We start from the raw sequence: 23,682 nt of genomic DNA, 5'->3' as shown, positions 1-23,682 counted from the left end.
CCCTCCACGCCGGCGTCCCTGTCCCACAGCTCCCTTTCTCCTTCTCACTGTTTGCCACGGTCCCCCTGGCCACCCTCCCGGGGCCCAGCCAGGTCTTGGCCACAAAGAAGCCACCGGGGCTCGTGATGGGGGGGCCTCAGCCTGCAGGGTGTGGATCAGGGCGGGCTCCCTGGAGGAGGGGGCCTTGGCGCTGGCAGATGGCAGGCCACAGACCGGGCCGCCCTTTGGGACGCCTGCCTTGGTTTCCCTGTCTGCCCCCCCCCACCCCACTCCACCCCCTGGATCCGGAACCCTGACCAGGGGGTGGGCTGCAGCCTGGAACCCGCTGCCCGGAGCAACGGGGCAAACAGAACTTGGCGGGACCTGGAGCCCACTCTCCGGACGGCCGCCTGTGCTCCTGCCTGCCGCCCTCCCGGCCCGCCCGGCCAGCCCCCGCCTCTCGATGCAGCACCCCAAGCCCTTCTACGCCCCCGCCACACCCCAGGAAGGCTTCAGCCCCCGCGGCCCGGACGGCGCCGAGGCGCCCGCTCCCGCCTGCCCGGAGCCTCTGCCCGCCGTAGGTGCGCGCGGTTCAGGGGCGCCCAACGGGGCGGGGACCAGGGCTCTGCCCCACAGCCCCGGGACCCCAGCCACCCACCGGCTCTCGTCCACAGGTGTCTCCAATCTCTACCCCGCCCCAAACCCGGAGAAAGAGGTGTTTCCAGTCCCCCCGGCAGGTACGGCCGCCCCCGACCCCGGGGATGGGCTGGAGGAGTGGGAACAAGATGGGCCCCCTCCCTGGGAAGGCCCACGGTCCCATCCCTTAGACGGGGTCCCCCAGGCAAGGCCTGTGTCTCTTGTTCCCCAGACAGGTTCCCCAAATCCCATGTCCCCAGCCACCAGACGGACCCTCAAGGTTGGAGCCATGGCCCCCGAGCCTCAGGCCCCCAAAGCAAGACCCAGGGCTCTGACCCCAGATGGGGCCCCGAAGGCGAGCCCTATGTCCCCATGCCCCCCGCGGGCCCCAGGGCCAGGTGGTATCTCCTGTTCCCCAGGGATGCCCCATGGTTTGAGCCCCCGCCCCTCTCGGGGTCCCCTGCATGCCCGCAGGCTTCCAGATGGCACCCTGCGGCTGCTTCTTCGACCCCCGCATCTACCGGATCGAGTGGGCCGCCACCGACTTCGGCCAGTCGTCGCTGTACAAGCTGGTGGCGGCGGGTGGTGGGGGGCCGGCTGGAGGCCCCGCGTCACCGGGCACCTACCTGCTGGAGCCCCAGCCCTACCTCAAGGCCACGGGGCCGCCCCCGCCATACCCCCACTACCAGCCGGCGCCCGGGGGCGCCCCGTACCTCATGTCCTACTTCCCGCCCGAGGGGCCCGACGCCCTGGGCTTCGCGGGGGACGGGGGGCCCCCAGCCTTCGTGGAGCTGCCCCCCACCCTGCTCAAGGACGGCCCGGCCCCCCCAGCACCCCCCAAGGAGACCCAGCCGCCGCCCCTACTCATCACACTCCCGGCCGAGGCCGCGCTGCCCCCCGCCACCTACGGCCACTTCAAGGGCCGCCTGAGCCAGCTGCACGGGCCCGGGGAGCCCCTGGCCTTCCCGCCCAAGGAGCCCGGGCCTGGCCCTGGGGAGCCCAAGGCGGCCGAGGCCGATGGGCCCCCGCTGGGGGCAGGCGAGGCGGGGACCCCCCAGGCCACCAAGGCCGCAGCGCTGCCCGACAAGGTGTTGCTGGAGGACGCCATGAAGCTCTTCGACTGCCTGCCGGGCGTCCCCGAGCCCGAGGGGACCCCGGGCAAAGGCCCTGGCCCCGGCCAGCCCGACGGGGCGGGCGACTCCTCTGGGGACATCCGCTCGCTGCACCTGCCGGACGAGCTGCTGTCCTTCGACTACAGCGTCCCCGAGATCCTGGACACCGTGTCCCACGTCGACTACTTCTTCAACTTCAAGGCGCTGGACGAGGAGCCACCGGCCCAGCCCGGGCCCCCCGCCGTCCAGCCCGCGGCCCCCGCACCGCGGGCCGAGCCCCCCGGCCGGAGGAAAGCGGGCGCCTCGGCCACCAAGAAGGGGAGGCAGAGAGGCAAGAACAAGCAGGCCACCCCCCCAGCGCCCAGGCAGGACCCGGGGGCCGCCCCCCATTAAAGCCCATTGGATTTCAGCTTGGCATCTGCTGGTGGCATCGCCCGGGGCTGGTGGGTGGGGGTTGGGCATGGAGGGCCATCCCCGCACCTGCCCTGTTGTCCGGTGGGCCCCAGGACCCCAGCGCCTCCTGGGTGCCGGGGTTCCAGAGCAGAGCTGGGGAGCCCCAGACTCGCAGGGGGTCCTAAATTGCTGGTCTCCCAGCCCTGGAAAGTTGACGTCGGCCAGCAGGGGGTGGGGGCTCCTGGGAGGCGGGGAGATGCCACCCAGGCTCCTGCACCGGAAGGGGTTTTTGCTCCTGTGTTTGGTGGAGAAAGTCAGGGTTGCCCAGAGAGGGGCAGCAACTTGCCTGGAGATGCACAGCAAGCAGGGCAGGCCCTGGAGAGTGGCCCCAACTCCCCTCTTCTGTCCCCTGGAGGCCACAGCCGGTGGAGGGAGGGGGAGACTTTTGGGGGACCTGCTGGCCAGGCTCGGTCAGCCTCAGCCCAGCAGCCCCCACTCATGTTGAGACAGACCGGGGGCTCAGGGTGGGGGCTGGCAGGGGTGTGGGAGACAGGCACCGTGATGGGGCGCCTGAGCCCCAGGGGAGGGCCAGCGCCCAAGAGGGCATGTCTGTCCCCCGATGGGCGTCCAGCCAGGCCCCAAGCACTGGGTCCCCCACGGGTCCAGCCACGCCGTGGCTTCTGCATCCCATGTGGCAGGTGCAGGCGATGGAGTCTGGGTGTGCCTCGCCGCTCACACCGCTCCCTCCTGCCTGGGCCTCCCTGTCAGCCCCTGAGTGCCGTCCTCCTGCCATCCCGGGTGCAGGCTCACCTCCACCTCGCCACCTTTCCCAGGGCCTTCCACCCCCAAAATGCTCCAGGTGACCCTGAAGTGTCCCTATGCCAGGGCTCAGCGAGGTGGCGACCGCAGCCCCGTCTGGCGCTGGTCCCTCCATCCTCGGGCCAGGCCGTGGGCTACAAGGTCTACACCGGCGGCGTCCACACTTCCTCTCACCCGGCCTGTGATCCGTGTCTGTCCTGAAGCGACCCGGCCCGGAGAAGCCCGGAGCGCGCCTTCCCCAGCACTCTCTCCCCGCGCAGCCGCGTTTGCGGTGTTTGAGATGAGAGTCAGGCGCCGCTGGCCCGGGGAAGGCCTGGCCACTGGGCGGATGCGAGAGGATGGGCTCGGTTTTCTTCAAGATTAACCCCGACGCAGGGTGACAAGGCAAAGGTCACCCCGCAACCCAACGCGTCCCCTCCCAAGATGCCGGGACGGTGGAAGGAGCAGAGCCGGCTCCGCCAGGGCAGGCCACTGGCCCCCGCGCCACACGTGGGAGTCGGGGTCTCAGTGACAGAGTTCAGACAGCACCGGGCGACTTCAAAGGGCTGTGGAATATAGTTTTTGACCTGAGGAATCAGAAGTGTCGTGGGAACCCCACATTTTCACATAGAAGGAGATGGCTGTCCCGTGCCACCCGAAGTGGGGAGAGGGAGGCCAACGGAATAGATGGAGGGAAAAATGGATAGGATCTGCACCTTGTCCATACATATGAATACACGGCTGTGTGTGTGCACACGCATGCAGGTTATACCTGTGCACAGAGGCACGCATGTCATCTATACGCATGCACGCATGTATCTATGCATATTACATACAGATGCACACCTACAGGTGTATACGCACCTAGACACGTGCACATACATGCACATGTATTGTCTACACATGCATGTGTATGCACACATATACACACGTGTATACATATACACAGCAATACACGTGTATGTGCACACATTACACACCTGTATACCTGCTTGCATGCATATTATATACATGTGTATACATATATACATGCGTGTGCACGTGTGTTATCTACACACCCGTATATCTGCACGCGTGCACGTGCATATTATATACACGTGCATACATGTACACAGCTGCACACGTGTTTATGTACCCATATTATCTATACGCATGTATGCGTATTCACATCATACACACACATATATGCATAGTATCTACACGTGATGTGTATACGCATTATCTCTGTGCACATATATGCACGCCTGTATACATATTATCTGTATATGCATTATACCTGACACGTGTACATAGAAAATATTTAACACACTTCTAAGCCTCTACCCACGCACGGGCCCGCACACGCATGTGCACGTGCGTTTGCACGGCTGTGAGGGTCTGAAGCTCTGCAGGGGAACCCGCAGTCACCGCCGGCTGCAATGCCCCCTCGGGTCTCCTTCCCCAAGAGGACACGTGGCGGCCCCACCCTTTCCAAGGCCTGCCCATTGTCCCACCATGTGCCGTGCGGCGTGGGGCACAATCTCCCGCTGACCCCGCATCCTCACGGTCACCGCCCGCCTGGGGGCTGACCCCGGAACGTGGGGGAGGCAGAGGCATGAAGGTGGGTGTCAGGAAAACACAAAACATGATCGACGCCCGCCGCCACCTGCTTTATTTTAAGACACCTGGGTCCCACGGGCGGCAGCGGAGGGCTCCCCGGGGACCGTGGCCTCCGCGGGTGCTCAGCGCCTGCCCTGCCAACACGCACACGACTGTCTGCATCTCCCGTACAGACGGACCCAGAAGCCCTTCAGCCGGAGGCCCTTCTCGGTGCTCAGGAGTTTGGGGAGGATGTAGGCCAGCCACACGGTCAGCAGGATGGCCCCCGTGAGCAGGAAGACGGTGCTCTCCTGCGGGATGACAGACATCGGGAAGGCCCCGTACACGTAGACGCTGAAGGAGGTCTCCAGGCGACAGTAGCTGGGGGGTGGGGGCAGGGAGAGGCCACTGGCGTCACCTTTGGGGGCCCCACCTTCACCCCAGCTGGACCCTGGAGGTGACATGGGACCCTGAGTTCCACTTACATCTACTTTATCTTGCATGCATTCTGTCCCCTCTCTCCTCTGACGTCCCCACTCCAGTGCCCTCTGCCCGAGGTCAGCCCAGAGCCGGCACCCCCAGTTCAGGGTCTGGGAGCCCCAGGGAAGGCAGGACCCCCGTGCTTCTAGGGGTAGAGTCTGTATCTGAGTGGAGGGCATAGATGATGGGGGAAACGTCCCCAGTGGGGGACGCTGATCATCCTGGACGTGACATCAGAAAACTCTCAACACACGTGGCGTGAGCATTTAACAACCAGCTGTGGGGGGCAACGGAGGGGAGCAAATGGCATCCACTGGGCTGTTGGGGGAATTCGGGTTTATCCAGGACCTGCCACGTGCCCCAGGTGACCCAGCTGCCCCGCAGAGGCCCGGGGGCAGTGCGGCCGGCTCACCTGTAGTGAGGGTCCACGATAGAGAGGAAGAAAATGTACATTCCGTTCCTTTGGTCGAAAACAACCTTGTTGTCCGTCGGCCCCCCGAGGATCTGGTACGGGACGTCTGGCCACCTCAAGGGGGCTTTGTTGTCGTCAGTGTGGCAGCTCACGTAGTTCTTGGGGGACACAGAGGCGACCTTGTGTGCCCTGGGGGTGGGCGGGCCAGGGGCGCTCAACCGGCTCCTGCCCTCCTCCCCCCGCGCCTCGTGCAAGCTCGTGGATGCGCGTGACTCGTCCACGTTAGAGGCGATGCGAATTTCACCTCGGTTTCCAAAAAGTAGTAAAAGCAACGTCACCCCCGAAAAATACAGGATCGAATGGACTCGACGGAAGGCGGTGTGAGGATGGAGCGAGGCGGCCCGGGGCCAAGAAAGAAAATGCAAAAAAAAAGGAGCCGGGAGGCCGCGTGGGAGGAGGCTGGGGTGGGGGGGCTGCCTTGTGCTGCATCGGCGCCCTGGGCCTCGAGGGGCCCTGAGCGGCCACCCCTGGGCGCCGAGGGGACCAGCGCGGTCTCTTCCCTCTGCTGACGTCTCGCCCTCCCTTGTCGACCGTGTGCCGACCCCCGCGCGGGGCGGACATGCCCGCTGGGCAGCCGGGACTGCGCGTTTGACCAGCCCCTCAAGGAACCGGCATTGGGTGGTCCCACAATTTTGCACACAGTCAGCAATGCCCCGGGAGCCCGCGGCCGCAGCTCTGACGTGTGGCCAGTTCCCTGGGGAGACGCTGCGAGAGGCCCTGCCCGCCTTAACAGTCCCAGACTCGGCCCCATGCCCGTGGTGTCCTGGTGTGTCCGCCCCCCGCCCCGTGCTGTGGACTGACTGTTGGTGTCCCCCCCCAATCCAGATGTTGGAACCTAACCCCTGAGGTGATGGTGTCAGGAGTTGGGGCCTCTGGGGGTGATGAGGTCGTGGGGGTGGGGCCCCCATGAATGGGATTCGTGCCCTTATAACAGGGACCCCAGAGAGCTCCCTGCCGCTTCTGCCACATGAGGACACAGCCAGTCTGTGAAGCAGGAAGCAGGTTCCCGCTGGACACGGGATCTTCCAGCGCCTCGAGCCGTTTGGGAAGTGGTCAGAGCGGAAACGCTACCTCTCGGTCCCAGGCGAAGAGCCCCTTGTCGCCGGCGTGCTCCAAGATAGTGGTCCAGTTCTGTGGCTGGGCCGTGCAGAACGCGGTGCCCGCTGTCAGGGAGTACGTGTATGTGAAGAGCCCGTTCACCTCCAGCAAGACGTACTCGGCCTCCACGACCTCCTTGAACTTTCCTCCCCGCCACCTAGGACACAGGGCGTGGCGGTGGGACGCCGGCCCCTGGAGACACGGCAGCCCCGATGTGTTATGAGGCGGAGGTGGAGCGGGGCGGACGGCCCCCCGGCCTCACCGGGCGGACACTCCTGGGATGGCCAACACGTGGAGGGTGTGGGGCAGAGCAGGGTGAAGGGCTGGGGTCGGGGAGCAGGCATCAAGAATTTTCTATGGGGTGTGACCACAAAAGGCCTCTCTGGGAAGGGGCCAATGAGCAGACCGGAAGAAACTGACGTGACGTTCTAGAACCCAATAATCTCACTTGTAAAGAAATAGACTCATTAATGAATAAGCAGATAAACCCATAAACAAATGACCCTTCACACCTGTCCTCTGATATTTTTCTGATATCTGCAGACACTGAGAAGGTATGCATTTGAGACTAATTGGGGTTGCAGTAATTTTTTTTTTTTTTTTTTTTTTGGTGAGGAAGATTATCGCTGAGCTGACATCTGTGCCCATCTTTCTCTATTTTGTATGTGGGACGCCACCACAGTGTGGCTTCATGAGTGGTGTATAGGTCCATGCCTGGGACTCGAACCCATGAACCCCGGGCCACTGAAGTGGAGCGTGTGAACTTAACCACTATGCCACCGGGCAGCCCCAATTATTATTTTTTTCATGCACAACTCCGTTGTCTCCTCCCAGCGCCTCCTCTGACTGGACCCTGTCCTTGTTCCTCACCCCAGGTCAGCATGCACCCCGCCACATGGCAGCTCTGAGCTGGGGGGTGGCCTTTAGACCCACAATTCTGCCTGGCCATGAGATTAAAGTGTGACATTCTTTTTTTTTTTTTTGAGGAAGACTGGCCCTGAGCTAACATCCATGCCCATCTTCCTCTACTTTATATGTGGGATGCCTGCCACAGCATGGCCTGCCACACGGTGCCCTGTCTGCACCCAGGATCCGAACCGGCGAACCCCGGGCCAGCCCCAAGGTGTGACATTCTAATGAACCTAAATGTTTACACATGTAAGTCAGTTCCTGCCCTCATTTTGTCAATCAACAACTCTTTCGTTGGATGATCTTTGGGGCACTGAACTGAGCCCCCAGCCTCTGTGTGCTTATTGAAATGAATTGCCGTGAAATAAAAGGGAAAAGCCGGTCCTTGGGCGCACCGGCCACAATTCGAGCGCTCAGTGGCCACGTGTAGCTTGCGGCTGCCGGTCGGGTGGCGCAGAATTATGGACCATTTCCATCATTGCAGAAAGTTCCGCCGGGCAGCACTGGGCTGGGGCAACAACGGGGTGGCTTCACCCGGTGGGGATTGGGGTAATCGGATGCAGGAAGCCAGCAGAATCCACAGAAGGAGGCGGGGTGACTGCTGTGGACTGAACTGCGCCCCCCAAATTCCTATGCTGAGGCCCTGACTCCCGAGGTGACTGTATTTGGAGGTGGGGTCTTTAGGGAGCTAAGTAAGGTTGAAGGAGGTCATCAAGGTGCCCCTGGTCCGGTGGGAGGGGGCCACGTGAGGACGCAGCAGAAAGCGGCCGCCGGCAGGCCGAGGAGGGAGCCCCAGGCGGCCAGCCCTGGGACATGACACCCCCGCCTTGGGCCTCCGGCCTCCGGGACCGTGACGCCGTCCGCGTCTGTTGCTGAGGCCCCCAGGCCCCGGGACTTGGCTGTGGCCGCCCCGGCTGACCAGGACAGAGGGGAGGGGGGCCTGTGTGAGCGGAGGGCTAAGGAGGAGGAGGGGCGGCCCGGGTGGGGACAGGGCTGGGCAGAGCGGGCGCCCTCTGAGGCCGGCGGGGCTGCGGGCTTACAGTTCCACGACGGGCTTCCACGGGGTGTCGTAGTAGACGAGGTGGGGACAGCCCAGCTGCTCGTAGTGGTAATGCACCACCAGGTCCCTGGTCGCCTTCTGCCCCCGGAAGTTGGGGTCGTAGGCATCCCTGCGGGGGAGCAGGAGGCAGAGGGGTGAGGCCACCCCCGGCTGTCCCTGCAGATGGGGGACCACGACACGGGGCACGTGAGCCGGGGGACTCAGAGAGACGGGCGGTGACCCTGGGAGCCCCCGTGGGGGTTAATGATATGGACCCAGTGGCTGGGCCCCACTGGCCGGATGTGTGGTCTGACATTATTCTAGATGTTTCCGTGAGGGCGTTGTGGGGGAAACACTGGAATCAGCGGACCTGGAGGAAAGCAGATGGAGCTCCCTACTGTGGGGGCTCTCGAAGGCCCGAACAGAACCAGGACGGACCCCTCTCTCTGTCTCTGTCCCTCTTTCTATCTCTCCTTCTCTCTCCACCTCTGTGTCTCTCTGTGTCTCTGTCTCTCCATCTCTGTCTCTCTCTGGGTCTCCATCTCTGTTTCTCTCTGTGTCTCTCTCTCCATCTCTGTCTCTCTCTCTGTCTCTGTCTCTCCATCTCTGTCTCTCTCTTGTCTCCATCTCTGTTTCTCTCTGTGTCTCTGTCTCTCCATCTCTGTCTCTCTCTGTGTCTCCATCTCTGTGTCTCTCTCTCCATCTCTGTCTCTCTCTGTGTCTCCATCTCTGTGTCTCTCTGTGTCTCTCTGTGTCTGTCTCTCTCTGTCTCTGTTTCTCTGTCTCTGTCTCTCCATCTCTGTCTCTCTCCGCGTCTCTGTCTCTCACACACACATCCCATCGCTTCTCCTCCCCTGGAGCCCCTGACACCCCCTCCTCCATGTGCCCAGGAGGTCTGACTGTGGCTCCCTGGTCAGCAAGCCCAGCAGCGCCAGTTTTGGCCTCGGCCGTGGGTCTGGCGGGTGACTGACTCTCGGCTTGTATCCGCGGGGCCGGGTCATACAAAACACACTCGGGTCCTCCCCGCCAGGGCTGCATCGATGTGGGAGGGCCTCCCGGTGCTGGGCACCAAGCGCCAAGAAGGGCCACCCGGAGCCCAGGCCCACTTGGTGGCATTGGGGGCCAGCCGCACTGCATGGAGGGTCACCTCAGCCCGCCACTCTGCTGCCTTGGCTGACAGTGTCTGGCTGATCCCACTAGCTCAGATGCCCCGGTGGCTGGGCTCGGGAAGCTGGTGGCAGGCCAGCGAGGGGTGGGAGGGGGGCCCACGGTCACGGGAGGTGACGGGAGGGAGGGGGTGGAGGGGGTCCCCAGCTCACCTCTCAATGACGTAGCTGTAATTGTCCTGCAGGGCCACGGGGTCGAGGATGCCATTGTAACAGGCTGTAATTTCGCTGCGGACAAGACAAGATGCTGACGAGCTGCCCGACCACACGCGGAACCGAAGAATCGCGAATCCTTCCCTTTGACTATATCCCCATTGGTTTGACTTTTGAGCCCTTCTTCCTGAGTTTCTGGTTCTGCCAGATGCTCCAGTCTCGTCTTGCAACCTCCCTTCCCGGCCTGGAGTCGGCCCCTTCTCCAGGGAACCCTAATTCCTCCTGCTGGAGGAAGACGATGGCGAGCAGGATCTGGGCTGGGCCTGGATGTCTGTACGCTCCGCTCCATCCGGGGAATTCCGTGTGGTTTGCTTTCTCGGCTATGCCAGGCCATCGAATCAAAACACCGGGCCCAGCGGATCCTTCCTCCAGTCGACGGACATTTGAGTTGGGTTGCTTCTGTTTGAAGCTATTAAAAATCACGCTGCTGAGGAACATTCTAGAATCTATGCCCGTGCAAATGTGCACGAGTGGAATTGTGGGTGGAAAGATGCGCTTTTCAAAGCAGCTGGAAAATGGACACACCCGGCAGCAGCGTCTGGGGGTTCCGGAGGCCGCCGGGCGGTCCCCATCCTTGCCAGCACTTGCCACTGGCCAGGCGTCGTGAATTTTGCTACGCTGCTGGGTGAATAATACAAGCTGCCATTTTGCAGCGCATGTCACGTGTAGATCATCCTTTTGAGTTTCTTTTCTTTTTTTGGTGGAAGTGCCTCTTTAAGCCTTTTGCCTATTTTTTTTTTTTTCTATTCATTCATCTTTTTTTTTAAATTGACTTGTAGGAATTCTTTATAAATTCTGGATACACAGCCTTCATTGGTTACCCAAGTGACAAGTATCGTCTCCGTTCTCTTTACGGCAAAGCTGTTACAGCTTCAGGAATTTTGTGAGCCTGCATACGACTCTGGGTGGTAGCATTAAATTGGCCACAGGACTCAGCCAGCATCGGGCGTCAGGGCGCCCCTACCCCCACCCCCACCCTCGGCCACTCAGGGAGCGGGAAGAGAATGCAACTGTCACCCAAACCGTGCCAGAAACTCAGACCGAACCTGCTAGCATTGATCATTGAAGTGTCCACCGTGGAAACGTTAAAACACGTACAAACGCAGGCAGGACGACGTCACGCGGCGTCTGCCATGGTGACCAGGCTCGTCCCCACTTCCCCCCGCCCCGCCGGAGGTCAACAACACACTCACTTCTGGATGACGATCTTTTTCTCCAGGTCGCAACCCACCGAGACGAGCGCCGTCTGCACAGAGAGAGAGAGAAGGATGCTGCCGTGCGTCGTCGACGGCCACCGAGAGCCCGGCCACGGTGAAAACCCACGCGGGGACACGTGCGCCCCCAGGAGGGACAGAAATGGTGAGGCTGGATCCCGGCACGGTGACCCAGGCGCCTGGGACCCGCTGTGACGGCCACTGAAGCTCACGTCCTGAGAGCCTGGGGCGCGGCGGAGGTCCCCCCATGGCCCGCCGACCTCTTAGTGGCTTCGCAGTGACCAGAAACCCAAATTTATACGGCCCAGGACAATGCTTGGCATACACAGGGCGAGAGAGTGGAAGGAGGGAGGGAAGGAAGGAAGAGAAAGAAAGAATGGGCTGCCACGAACAAACAGAAAGGAGAAAAGAGAGAAAGAGCGAGTTGGGGTCAACCCACAGCCTTAGAGACACGCTTCTCAAACTGGGTGTAGTGACACCCTTAGAAATAGACAAGGGTGCACAAAACCCACAGGGCAGAGAGAATGTTGGTGTTTGAAAGAGCAGATTTCTAGAAAGACAGACATGATTTACCACGGGGCAGAATGCAAGATTCGTATCAATTTTTTTTAATTGTGGTAAATATACATAACATAAAATTTACCATTTTAACCATTTTAAGTGCACAACTCAGTGGCATGAGGCACATTCACACGGTTGTGCCACCATCCCCTCCATCCATTTCCAGAACTTTCCATCTCCCCAAACTGCAGCTCTGTCCCCATGAAACACTGACTCCCGCCCCTCCCCCAGCCCCTGGCCCCCATCCACTTCCTGTCTCTGTGGCTGTGGCTCCTCTGGGGACCTCCTGTGAGTGGACCACACAGTGTGTGTCCCTCTGTGTCTGGCTCATGTCCCTGAGCATCACGTCCTCCAGCTCCCTCCACGTTGTAGCTGGGGTCTATCGATTTTTCGCAGCCGCCATGAATCTTTGAAGAAAAGTCCTCTTTCTGACCTCTCTCCCCTCCGAGCCCCCTCCGGGGTGGCCCCTCACTTCCTCTGCCCTCGGGGACGCTTTGCTGGAGCATCTGGGACTTGCCGACTTAGAGGATTCAGACAGAAAGCCAAGGACACATCCTCCTGCGACACCCAGAGGAGGGAGGTAGGACATGGTGTGCGGGATCAGGGTGTGGAGGCAGATGCCAGCTGGCACTGAGATGCTGCCACAAGGCGAGGGGACATCTTCACCTGGTCCCATGGGCCCTTGGGGGTCAGCATAGCACACACCCCCTTTTCTGTCACCTGTCCTCTCACGTCTAACCAGGGTGGATGCCAGATCCATCAGCCACGCTGGGCTGTCCGACCAATGGACAGCCATTGTCCGCCATGCTGTGGGCTCTGCCAGGGGAATGCCGCTGTGCCCTCATAAAAACGGCCCTCTCTGGTTTAAGGAGGTTCAGAGGTGGCTGTGGCTTGCAGCCCAAATGGCCGTCCCGGGGACAGCACCCAGCACTCAACGTCCCCCAGGACTGGGTTGCCCAGGAGCAAACCTTGGAGACAACCCAAGAACCAGGACTGACACAGCTGTTTCGAGGATGGTGAGTCATGAGGGGCAGCCCTGGGGGATGGTGAGGGGGGAGGGGCAGTGACCCCAGCAACTGGGACAGAATCACTTCCATTTCCAGATCCTGAATGTGGGCTCGGCCAGCCCCTCAGGGAAAAGCCAGCCAAGGCCCGGTGCTATTATTCTTAACGCTAATGACAAATGATATGGCACAGCAAGTTTGGGACGTACCAGTGGCTTGAGGTCCACGCATGAAATTTCCTTGTTGGCTATGTCCACAGTGATGGTAGACATCGTGGGTCTCCTTATGCTGCAAGGCAATGGGAGTGCATGTTATTGCACACCGCTGTTGCAGTAAAAAGCATTGCCAACCCATCCATCCATCCATCTACTCATCCATCCATCCATCCATCCATCCACCCATTCATCCACTCATCCATCCATCCATTTATTCATCCTTCCATCCATTCACCTATCAATCATCCATCTATCCATCCATTCACCATCAACTCATACATCCATCTATCCATTCATCCATCCATTCATCCGTTTACTCATCCATTCATTTGTCCATCCATCTGTCCATCCATCCATTCACCACACATTCATCCATCCATCCCACCCATCTATTTATCCATTCATTCATCCATCCATCCATTTATTCATCCATCTATCGATCTAGTCACCCATCCATCCATCCATCCTTTCATTCATCCATCCATCTGTCCATTCATCCATCCATCCATTTATTCATCCATCCATTCATCCATTTACTCATCTACCCATTTGTCCATCCATCCATCCATCCACCCACCCATTCATTCACCACACTCATCCATCCATCCCATCCATCATTCATCCATCCACTTATTCAACTATCCGTCTACCTACTCATCCATCCATCCATTCATCCATCCATTCATCCATCCATCCATCCATCCATCTACTCATCCATCCATCCATCCATCCATTTATTCATCCATCCATCGATCTAGTCACCCATCCATGCATTCATCCATCTTTTCATTCATCCATCCATTCATTCGCCATCCACTCATCCATCCATCTGTCCATTCATCCATCCATCCATTCATCCATTTACTCACCCACCCATTTGTCCATCCATCCATCCATTCATTCACCATACACTCATCCATCCATCCATCCATCCATCCATTCATCCATTTATTCATCCATCCATCCATCCATCTATCCTGTCTATTCATCCATCCATTTATTCATTCATCCATTCCTTCTGGAATATTGACCAAGAACCTCTGCTCACTCGTGGTGGCCCCACTGTCCCTCAAGTTTCTACCTCTTCTTGAGTCAGTTTTGTTAATCCATATATAATAACTTATTGAAAAGAACACCTGACCCTCAATTTTCTGATCACTTACCTGCATATAATGTTTCCTCATTATCCTTTTAATAGCCTCTGTCTCCATCCTTTTACCTTCATCTTCCATTCCTAGTGTTCATTTTAATTCTCTCTTTTCTCCTGCATCAGGATCATAGGGTTTTCTCTCTTAAACTGGTCTTCTGAAGACCCAGCTGTTTGTTTCACTTTGACTTTATACTGTCTTTTTGCCCTCTAGTTAATAAATCTCAGTTTCCATCATTGTTAATTCCCTTCTCTCAGTTTCTTTTTATTGTTACTCTGGTTCATCAAGTTAAATATTTAGTTCATTTACCATCAGTCCATTTTTTTCCCTAATAATGAAAGTGCTTGGGGTATAAATTTTCCTGAGTGTATTTTCGGTGGATTCCATCAATTCTCTGATTCAAGGATTATTTACAAGGGCGTTCCTTGATTTCCAAGTAAAGGGGATTTTGGGTATTGGTGTTGCTTTCTACTTTTTCGTTGCTGAGTTCTCTTTCTACTGGATTAAGGTCTGAGAATGTGGTCTGAAAATCTCTACTGGAGAACTGATTTTTTTTTACGGCCAAGAGCATGAGTAATTGAGTGATTTTCAAATAGACTCACTGCACGAGAGAGGAACAAATATTCTATACGAATAACATGCGAAGTTCTTTTTTTTAAACTTTTCCTTGACTTTTTTCAGCTTAACTGAGGTATAATTCACAAATAAAATTGTAATATATTTAAAGTTACAATGCCCTGGTTTGATAAACGTATGCATTGTGAAAGGATTTCCCCATCAAGGTAATTAACATATCCATCCCTCACATCTTTATCTTTATTTTTCTTTCGGTGAAAACATTTAAGTTCTACTCTCTTAGCAAATTTTGATTACAGTATACAATACAGTGTTACAAAGTTCTGTATACAGAATTAGAGCCTACTTTGTTGTTGAAATATATACGCTAGGGACCTCCTGTGAGTGGACCCCACAGTGTTTGTCCTTCTGTGTCTGACTCATGTCACTGAGCATCGTGTCCTCAAGGTCCATCCACATTGGAGCAGGCGTCAGGATTGCCTTCCTTTTCACGGATGCATAATATTCCAGTGTGTGGCTGGACCACACTGTGTGGACCCATCATCCATCCACGGACGCTGGGGTTGCTTCCATGTTTTGGCTGCTGTGAATGCTGCTGCACTGAGCTCGGGGTGTGGATGTCTCTTTGAGACCCTGCCTCTAATTCTTTTGGGTATAAACCCAGAAATGGAACTGCTGGATCATACGGAAATTCTGTTTAATTTTGAGGAACTGCCACTTGCAAAGTGTTTTCAGTAGCTCCTGCCTTACTGTCCTCGGAGAGGAGGAGTCTGGATCTCGGCCCTGCTTTCCCCGGCTCCTGCTAAGGGACCCCGCAGACACCCCGGGAGCCACCTGCCACCGTCCAGGGATGACCTACCTGGAGGTGAAGTTGGGGTCGGCCCTGCCCCAGTGGTGCTGCTGCATCAGGGAAATGTTCTGTGGAACCGAGAGAGAAAACACCGATGGCAACGGTGGCACAGCCAGGGGCAGTCCCGAAGTCGGGGTCCGGGGAGGGACGGAGGCTGGCGGGGGGCAGGGGGACGGGGAACCTGGGAGCTGTCCAGCCCTCCTCCGGTTCTGATTCCACAGCCCGTGCAAGGCTTCTGGGAGCTCATGGAAATGACGGCCCCACGCTCCTTCCTTCCCTCACTGCCTTTGTCCTGGGGACCCACAGTGAGGTGTGACTTTGTCTCCCACCGTGTTTAGCTGGGATGTGACAAGGACCGGTCCACAGAGTTGGCTGTGGCTGACTCGTGCCGGTCTGGCCCCCGTCCTGTGGAAACTGCCCGACTCCATCCAGGCTTCAGGGGTCCAGTCCAAACCCGGGTGTGACCGTGAGGCCTGGCTTGGCCCTGTGGATGCCCCAGGCCCAAATTTGGCCAAGCCCCTCCTGGTCCCCCTGGTTCGCCTCCGTCCTGATGCCTCAGTTTACCCAGCTAACACAAGTCTCATGCCCTCCGTGTCATGTCCTCCGCGCCTCTCCCGTGTGACACCTTGATGACATCACTTGTCTGAGTAATTGCTGCCTGCCCAGGGTGGGGAAGGGCACGGCCACGTCCCCTCCAAATTCTGCAGCGCCCTCCTCAGGTGCGTGCAAGGATGGGCAGGAGGGGGGCCAGCCCAGTGGTGCAGCGGTTAAGTGCACATGTCCCGCTTTGGTGGCCCAGAGTTCGCTGGTTCATACCCCAGGCGCGGACATGGCACCACTTGGCACGCCATGCTGTGGTAGGCGTCCCACGTATAAAGTGGAGGAAGATGGGCATGGATGTGAGCTCAGGGCCAGTCTTCCTCAGCAAAAAGAAGAGGATTGGCAGCAGTTAGCTCAGGGCTAATCTTCCTCAAAAAAAAAAAAAGGATGGGCAGGAGGAAGAAGGAGGGGCAGGCCGAGGGGCTGAGCAGAAGGCGCCTGGACCTGGTCGGGCCCCTCCTCTCTCCGAGTGGCCTCGGGCAGGGCGGCAGGCTCACCAATCTGTGCTTGGTGTTCCCGTCGTAGGTGTAGCCATCCTCGTAGATGACAGCCTGCAGCCCCAGGGAGTGGGGGTTGCTCACCATCACCTGGGGGTGGCACAGGAGAGGCATCGATGGAGCGCCCGCGGGCACGCACGCACAGCCACACCCCAGCGCACCTTGAGACCGCAAACCCAGCTTGCTCCGCCCATGCAGCTGCCAGTCCAGCCCCCAGATGCGCCCCGGCCTCAGCCACCCCCCAGCTGTGGCCCCTCAGCCCCGTGCTGCAGACAGCTACAAGGAGGAGCCGTGACCCCAGAGCATGGAGGGGCCTGGCGCCCACCCCGCAGAGGGAGGCCGAGACGAGAGATGGTGGGATGAGAGGGAGAGGCAGCCTGTGTCCCCCAGGGGGCCCCCACCCCAGGTCTGGGGCCCACCCGGCTGGCTGGACACCACCCCACATCCTGACATCCATCAACCCCTGTTTCCAGCTGGATTTCTTGCACCCAGGCATCCGGGCCCAGGGACACCTGCTTTCTCAGGCGCCTCCCGCTGCAGGAGGGGAGGTGGCATGAGTCGGGGCTCTTGGCTGGAAGCAGCAGAAGCCGGCTCTGGCCAAAGCAAGAGGAAAAGGAGTTCAGGGCAGGGGAGGGGGCCGCTGGCACGAAGGGTGGAGACTGAGTCCCAGAGAACGTGAAACGGGGCCGGGCGGGCAGCCGGACCGCCTTGGGTCCCATCACGTCCAGACACGAGGAGGCCAGTTGAGGAGAAAGACGGAGAGAGACACTCGTCTCTCCACCGGGTGCTGCCAGAGACTTTCCAGGGTCTGGGAATAACAGGCACAGGGGCGCGGGGCCAAGGACGCTGGGAAAGACACATATCGGAAACGCTCGTCAAACAGAGAAGGAGATGTCCTTACTAGCGGCACCGGGGACATGCCAGGCCGGGGTATCATCAGTGCTGTCAACTCCAACGCACTATTCATATCAATGGTGTACATTTTGTTTTCAAACTCCCCTTGCAGAAGTTCTACCTAGTTAGAAATGCAAAAAAATAAAATTAAAAGAAATCAAGCCTCTGTTCCCCCAAAACGAAGGGCAGTCAGTGGTTCCCACTAGGGATGGAAACTTCTAGTCTTGCTTGTGCAGCAGCCGGGGAGTATCTCCTTTGGGGAACCACCCTTTCACGTGTCCTGGGGCGTGTGACCTGGTGGGCTGACCCCACCACTGTCTCAAGGAGTGGGTTTTGGTTTTTTGTGGGGTTTTTTTGGTGAGGAAGATTGGCCAGTCTTCCTCTATTTGACATGTGGGACTCCACCACAGCATGGCTTGATGAGCAGTGCTGGGTATGTGCCTGGGATCTGAACCTGCAAAGCTGTGGCTGCCAAAGCAAATTGTGCAAACTTAACCACTACACCACCAGGCCAGCCCCCACGGAGTGGATTCTCACTTGCTCACCCCTGGCCATGCAACTGGGCCAGGAATGGGCGTGTCATCCTCTCTGAGCCAATGAGATGTGGGAGACGTTGCTGGGATTTCTCTTGGCTTCTGCAGAGCTCTGGTGAGAGACCCTCTCTCTCGCCCAGGACACTGTGTGAGGGTGCCAGGTCTGCAGTGTTGGTGGCCAGCCTGCTGCTGTGATACGAGAGCCTGGGGCTTCCCAGAAGCATCTAGATGGAGCCTCAGCATGAAGCATGGAGCGCCCCAGCAGGCAGAGTGGAGAGCTGGAGAGAAGCTGGCTCCTTGGTGGCATGATTTGAGTTACTAGATCAAGCCTTACCTGAAGCCTTCCCCTTTCCGACTTTTTGGCTAAATGAGTCAACAGCAGCCTTTCTGGGTTAAGCCCTTTTGATTCTGATTTTCTGCCACTTGCAGAACAATGAAGCCAATTTGAGACATACACATTTCCATATTTCTATAATTTCCCCCCTCTTTAATCAGTCTGTTTGGCCCAGACAAGGCTGATGCCCATAGCTCGGTGGATACCAAGCCCAGACAAATACCTTGAGCCCCATCGTATCTTCCCCTCCAGAGACCCTCTGGGTGAGTTACTGTGGAACCAAAATGGTCCATTTGACTAGTTAAAAAGGATGGTAACTGTGACAACCACATCATTTATTCTCTTCTGAACAATGCTGAGGGTTGTTACAAAGAGCATCTAATAAAAGGGAAATATGTTTCTGTTTGAAATAAGAGACACGAAATTGTCTAAGCTGAGGGCGCCCCCTTTGGGGTTCTGGTGGCTGGCTGCCAGATTTAGCGATTTATGTGAAATTCAAGTTTAACGTGTCGTTGCCTGCTACAGAACCCACCCCTGGCTTGTGAGATTTGTCTTTTCAAAACGAGCGCCACGAACGTTGATCTCCACAGCTGGGGTCACCTACTTTGCAGACGTCCACTTGGAGTTTGGGGTCCATGAGAATCGCCTGGATGTTCACAGGGCACTTCTGGAAATCGAACGCCAGGAAGACCGAGTCAGGAAGGGGGGTCAGGATTTCCAGCATCCCCACATTCGTGAACATCAGGGCTGCCTCCTGGGACCAGATGTTTTGGTCTGCAAACTGAGAGAAAAAGGGTTGCTGAGATCAAGTCATTCTAGTTCTTTCTGGGAGATTTAAATTCCAGCTTGTGATCGGGGTTTAAAGAACGTGGACCAAACCAGCACATGGAAGCACAGACGTGAGGCTGTGAGTCCGCTTTCTTGAAACAGATGCTCTTGTGAAATACAGAAGCAAAATGCACAAGAAAACCGGAGACGAGCCCAGCGCCGCCACCGCCTCCCTCTGTGACCTCAGACAAATGTCGGCACCTCTCTGTGCCTCGGTTTTGCCCTCTGCCCAATGGGGACGACATAAGGATTTACTTCTTAAGACGATGGTCAGGGTTAATGAGGAAACAGACGGAGGGCGCTCAGACCAGCACCTGCCGTATTCTAAGGAACTTTCAGCCGCCAGTGTTATTTTAAATTGAATATTAAAATTACTATTATCATTGAAATTATGAAATATTCAATTAATGGTCATAATTTAATATTGATGAAAACTAAAGTTAAATTATTGCTATTAAAAACAGCAATATCAGGGGCTGGCCCCATGGCTGAGTGGTTAAGTTCGCGCACTCCACTGCAGGCGGCCCAGTGTTTCTTTGGTTTGAATCCTGGGCACAGAATGGCACTGCTCATCAAACCACGCTGAGGCAGCGTCCCACATGCCACAACTAGAAGGACCCACAATGAAGAATATACAACTATGTACCAGGGGGCTTTGGGGAGAAAAAGAAAAAAATAAAATCTTTTAAAAAATAGCAATATTAATCTTTTAATAACTACAGCGATTTCTACCCTTCAGGAACAGAAATGGACATGTGATTTGCAAATATTTTCTTCCAGGAGGCCGGCTGTCTTTTCGTTTGTGTGGATGGTTTCCTTTGCTGTGCAAGAGCTTTTTAGTCTGATGTGGTCCCATTGGCTTATTTTTTTCTTTTGTTTCCTTTGCCTTACACCCCTATATTCATCGCAGCATTATTCACAACAGCCAAGATGTGGAAGCAACCCAAGTGCCCATCAATGGATGAATGGATAAGGAAGATGTCGTCTATATACACAATGGAATACTACTCAGCCACGAAAAAGACAAAATCGTGCCATTTGCAACATGGATGGACTAGGGGGGTATTATGCTGAGTGAAATAAGTCAGACAGAGAAAGACAAACCCCATATGATTTCATTCACATGTGGGGGATAAACAAACACATAGATACGAAAAAGAGATTGGTGGTTGCCTGAGGGCAGGGGGGTGGGAGGAGAGTGAGAGGGGTAAAGGGGCGCACACGCATGGTGGCGGACAAAAACTAGTCTACGGGTGGCGAGCATGATGCCGTCCATTACAGAAACCGATATACAATATTGTACCCCTGAAATTTACAGTGTCGTAAGCCAATATGGCCTCAATAAAATAATTTTTTTTAAAAAAGAAAGAGGATCGGACATTTGAGAACAAGACCATTATTCCTTACCAACCGCGTGAGAACCCTACTTTGACTAGAGAGCGCGACAGGACTCCCAGGTTGCCATAGTATAAATGATTCTCCTGAGTCAAAACCGCCAGTTCATTTTCATCTACGAAAAAGATAAGACAGAACAAACATGGAAATCAGAGTTGTTTCAATGGACAAAAATTTTAAAAGTTAAAAAAAACAAATGACCCCCAATTCCACCCTATAGACTAGAGGTCAGCAAACTTCTTGTCTAAAGGACCAGACGGTACGTATTTTCAGCTTTGCTGGTCAGAGGACGTCTGTTCAGAGTATTGAACTCCGTGAAGGCAGCTGTGGACACCTTGTAAAGGAATGGGCGTGACCGTGTGCCAATAAAACTTTATTTACAAAAGCAAGTGGTGGGCCGGACTTGGCCCTCAGGCCATGGTTTGCTAACTCTGACATAGATAACCACTCTTAACATTTTAGTAAATATCCTTTCTGATCATTTTATTTTGTAAAGAATAAAGCCCTGTACTCAATGGTTTCCAAAAAAAAGAAGGGAGGGGGAAGACAACCCATAGGATGGGAGAAAACACTGGCAAATCCCATCTCTGAACAGGAACTTGTATCCACAATATATAAAGAACTCTTCCCAGTCAATAATAAAGACGAACGGCCCGATTGAAAAATGGGCAAATGAGCTTAAGAGACACTTTTCCCAAGAAGGTATACAGGTGGCTGATGAGCACATGAAGAGAGGCTTCACAGCATTTGTCATCAGGGAAAAGCACAACATGACAATGAGACGCTACTGCATACCCAGTGGGATGGCCAGAGACAAAAAGACAGTAACAGGGGCCAGCCTGGTGGCGCAGTGGTTAAGTTTGCACACACTGCTTCGGCAGCCTGGGATTTGCCGGTTCGGATCCTGGGAGCGGACCTACACACCGCTCACCAAGCCAAGCACATGGCAGCAACCCACATAGAAGAACTCGAATGACCTACAACTAGAATATAGAACTATGTACTGAGGCTTTGGGGAGAAAAAAAAGAGGAAGATCGGCAACAGATGTTAGCTCAGGGCCAATCTTCCTCACCAAAAAAAAAAAAAAAAAAGACAGTAAGTGTTGGAAAGGATGTGGAGAAATAGGAGCTCTCATACACTGCTGATGGGCATGGAAAATGGGGCATCTTCTGTGGAGAACAGGCAGTTCCTCAAAAGGTTAAACATCATCCACCTATGACTATAATCGCTTCTAGGCGTCCACTCAAGACAAATGCAGACGCGTCCACACGAAAACCTCGACCTGAATGTTCACAACAGCATGATTCACAATAGCCCTGAAGTGGAAACAACCAGAGGCCGATGAGTGGCTGAGTGGATGCACAGAGCGTGGTCCATCCACACACTGGAATATTATTCAGCCTTAAAAAGGAGCGAGGCACTGACACACGTGACAATGTGGATGGACCTTGAAGACACTAAGTCAAAGAAGCGAGTAAAACAGACCATGTAGCATGTGATGCCTTTTGCAGGAAACGTCCAGAATAGGTGAATGGAGAGGGAGAGGCAGCAGACCAGTGGTTGGCAGGGGCTGGGGGCGGATGTGGGCTGTGGAGTGATGGCTGAAGGGTACGGGTTTCTCTTGGGGGCGACGAAAACGTCCCGAAATTGACTGTGGGGCTCCTTGCCCAGCTCTGTGAACACACCAGAAACCACTGAGTCACACGCTTCAAGGGGGTGAATTGCATGGTCCGTGAATTACATCTCAACAAAGCCGTAACCAAAAAAAGGGGAAGAAAATGATGAATTTGCATAACCTGCGTCTTAGCCCTTTCGGGCTGGCGCAGACGGGGGGCTTACAAACCGCAGACATTTATTTCCCTGGTTCCGGAGGCTGAAGTCCCAGATCAAGGTGCCGGCAGGTTTGGCGTCTGCTGAGAGCCCGCTTCCTGGTCACCTTCTTGCTGTGGCCTCCGGGGTCCTTCGATAAGGGTGCTAACCCCACTCATGGGGGCTCCACCCTCACGACCTCATTACCTCCAAAGGTCCCACCCTAATTCCGTCACCTTGAGGGTGAGGTTTCAATATACGGACTTGGGGGGCTACCAACATTCAGTCCATAGCAACCTGGGCTTCAGAAAGGAAGAGACTAGAATCCGATGGAACAATCAGGAAACTTCTAGAAAGCAAGGAAGGAGATGCTCCCTAGGAGCTGCACCAGGTCAGTCCCCGGAGGTCAGGGCTTGTCAGAGAGGCCCCAGAAGCTCCAGAGGGACAGTGCAATGGCTTCGTGGCCTGCAGGCCTGGCCGAGGAGAAACGGGTGCCTCTCACGCTGCTGATGGATATTCGGACGGGCTCCACGTCAAAAATATATTTTGCGTAAATACCCAGAAGTGGGGTTGCTGGATCACATGGTAATGAATTCTATTTTTATTTTTAATTTTATTTATTTATTTATTTTTTGAGGAAGATTGGCCCTGAGCTAACATCTGCTGCCAATCTTCCTCTTTTTGCTGAGGAAGACTGGCCCTGAGCTAACATCCGTGCCCATCTTCCTCTACTTTGTATGTGGGACGCCTACCACAGCATGGCTTGTCAAGCGGTGCCATGTCCACACCCAGGATCCGAACTGGCAAACATGGCACTGCGTGGCAGGCCATGCTGTGGTAGGCGTCCCATGTATAAAGTAGAGGAAGATGGGCATGGATGTTAGCTCAGGGCCAATCTTCCTCAAAAAAAAAAAAAAAAAAAAGGAAAGAAAAGAAAAAGAAAAAAAGATATGTTGGTGTCCAAACCGCCAGGACCTCAGAATGTGACCTTATTTGGAAGTAGGGTCTTTACGGAGGTGATTGGGCTAAAATGAGGTCATTAGGGTGGGTCTTAATCCAATAGGACGGGGGTCCTTATAAAAATGGGGAAATGTGGACACAGACACACACGGAGGGAAGATGACGTGAAGATACGGGTGGAGGCGAGAGAGGCCTCAGAAGGAGCCGGCCCTGCCGACACCCTGATCTTGGACTTGCGGCCTCCAGAACCGCGAGAGGAGGGATGTCTGTGGTTCCAAGCTGCCCCGTTTGTGGGGAGCTTTGCCACAGCCCCGCGAGCAAACTCATACCCAACCGACAGTCCGTTTCATCGTGAAAGGGCACAGACTAGGCCCGGGGTCGTTCTAGAAA

The 23,682-nt window shown here is 55.9% G+C and overlaps 2 protein-coding genes across 16 annotated transcripts in view; one reads left to right on the top strand and one right to left on the bottom strand.

Moving 5' to 3' along the window:
- Positions 1–109: 109 nt before the first annotated feature.
- On the top strand, positions 110–2,136 carry PRR22 (proline rich 22). The gene is made up of 3 exons (XM_023644539.2): positions 110–560; positions 654–716; positions 1,090–2,136. The coding sequence occupies exons 1-3, from the start codon at positions 443–445 to the stop codon at positions 2,118–2,120; spliced, it is 1,212 nt and encodes a 403-aa protein (XP_023500307.2). The 5' UTR covers positions 110–442; the 3' UTR covers positions 2,121–2,136.
- A 2,410-nt stretch (positions 2,137–4,546) lies between these two features.
- The window catches only part of CATSPERD (cation channel sperm associated auxiliary subunit delta), a 41,747-nt gene continuing 22,611 nt past the window's right edge, over positions 4,547–23,682 (bottom strand). For 13 of the 15 annotated variants that reach the window (XM_023644514.2, XM_070273538.1, XM_070273530.1 and 10 more), the window contains 12 exons: positions 20,555–20,637; positions 18,904–19,080; positions 17,440–17,553; positions 16,539–16,628; positions 15,451–15,509; positions 12,862–12,940; positions 11,067–11,119; positions 9,814–9,888; positions 8,496–8,624; positions 6,520–6,703; positions 5,389–5,546; positions 4,547–4,877 (listed from right to left, as the gene is read on the bottom strand). In XM_023644514.2, the coding sequence (XP_023500282.1) occupies positions 4,640–4,877; positions 5,389–5,546; positions 6,520–6,703; positions 8,496–8,624; positions 9,814–9,888; positions 11,067–11,119; positions 12,862–12,940; positions 15,451–15,509; positions 16,539–16,628; positions 17,440–17,553; positions 18,904–19,080; positions 20,555–20,637 (1,439 nt within the window). In that variant the 3' untranslated portion in view covers positions 4,547–4,639. Of the gene's footprint in view, positions 4,948–5,388; positions 5,547–6,519; positions 6,704–8,495; positions 8,625–9,813; positions 9,889–11,066; positions 11,120–12,861; positions 12,941–15,450; positions 15,510–16,538; positions 16,629–17,439; positions 17,554–18,903; positions 19,081–20,554; positions 20,638–23,682 lie in introns of all 15 variants that reach the window. The other 2 variants (XM_070273532.1, XM_070273531.1) reach the window with 2 other exon arrangements.

The sequence above is a fragment of the Equus caballus genome, chromosome 7 (genome assembly GCF_041296265.1).
Source record: "Equus caballus isolate H_3958 breed thoroughbred chromosome 7, TB-T2T, whole genome shotgun sequence".
Taxonomy (NCBI): Eukaryota; Metazoa; Chordata; class Mammalia; order Perissodactyla; family Equidae; genus Equus; species Equus caballus.
This window is presented reverse-complemented; position numbering and strand designations above follow the sequence as displayed.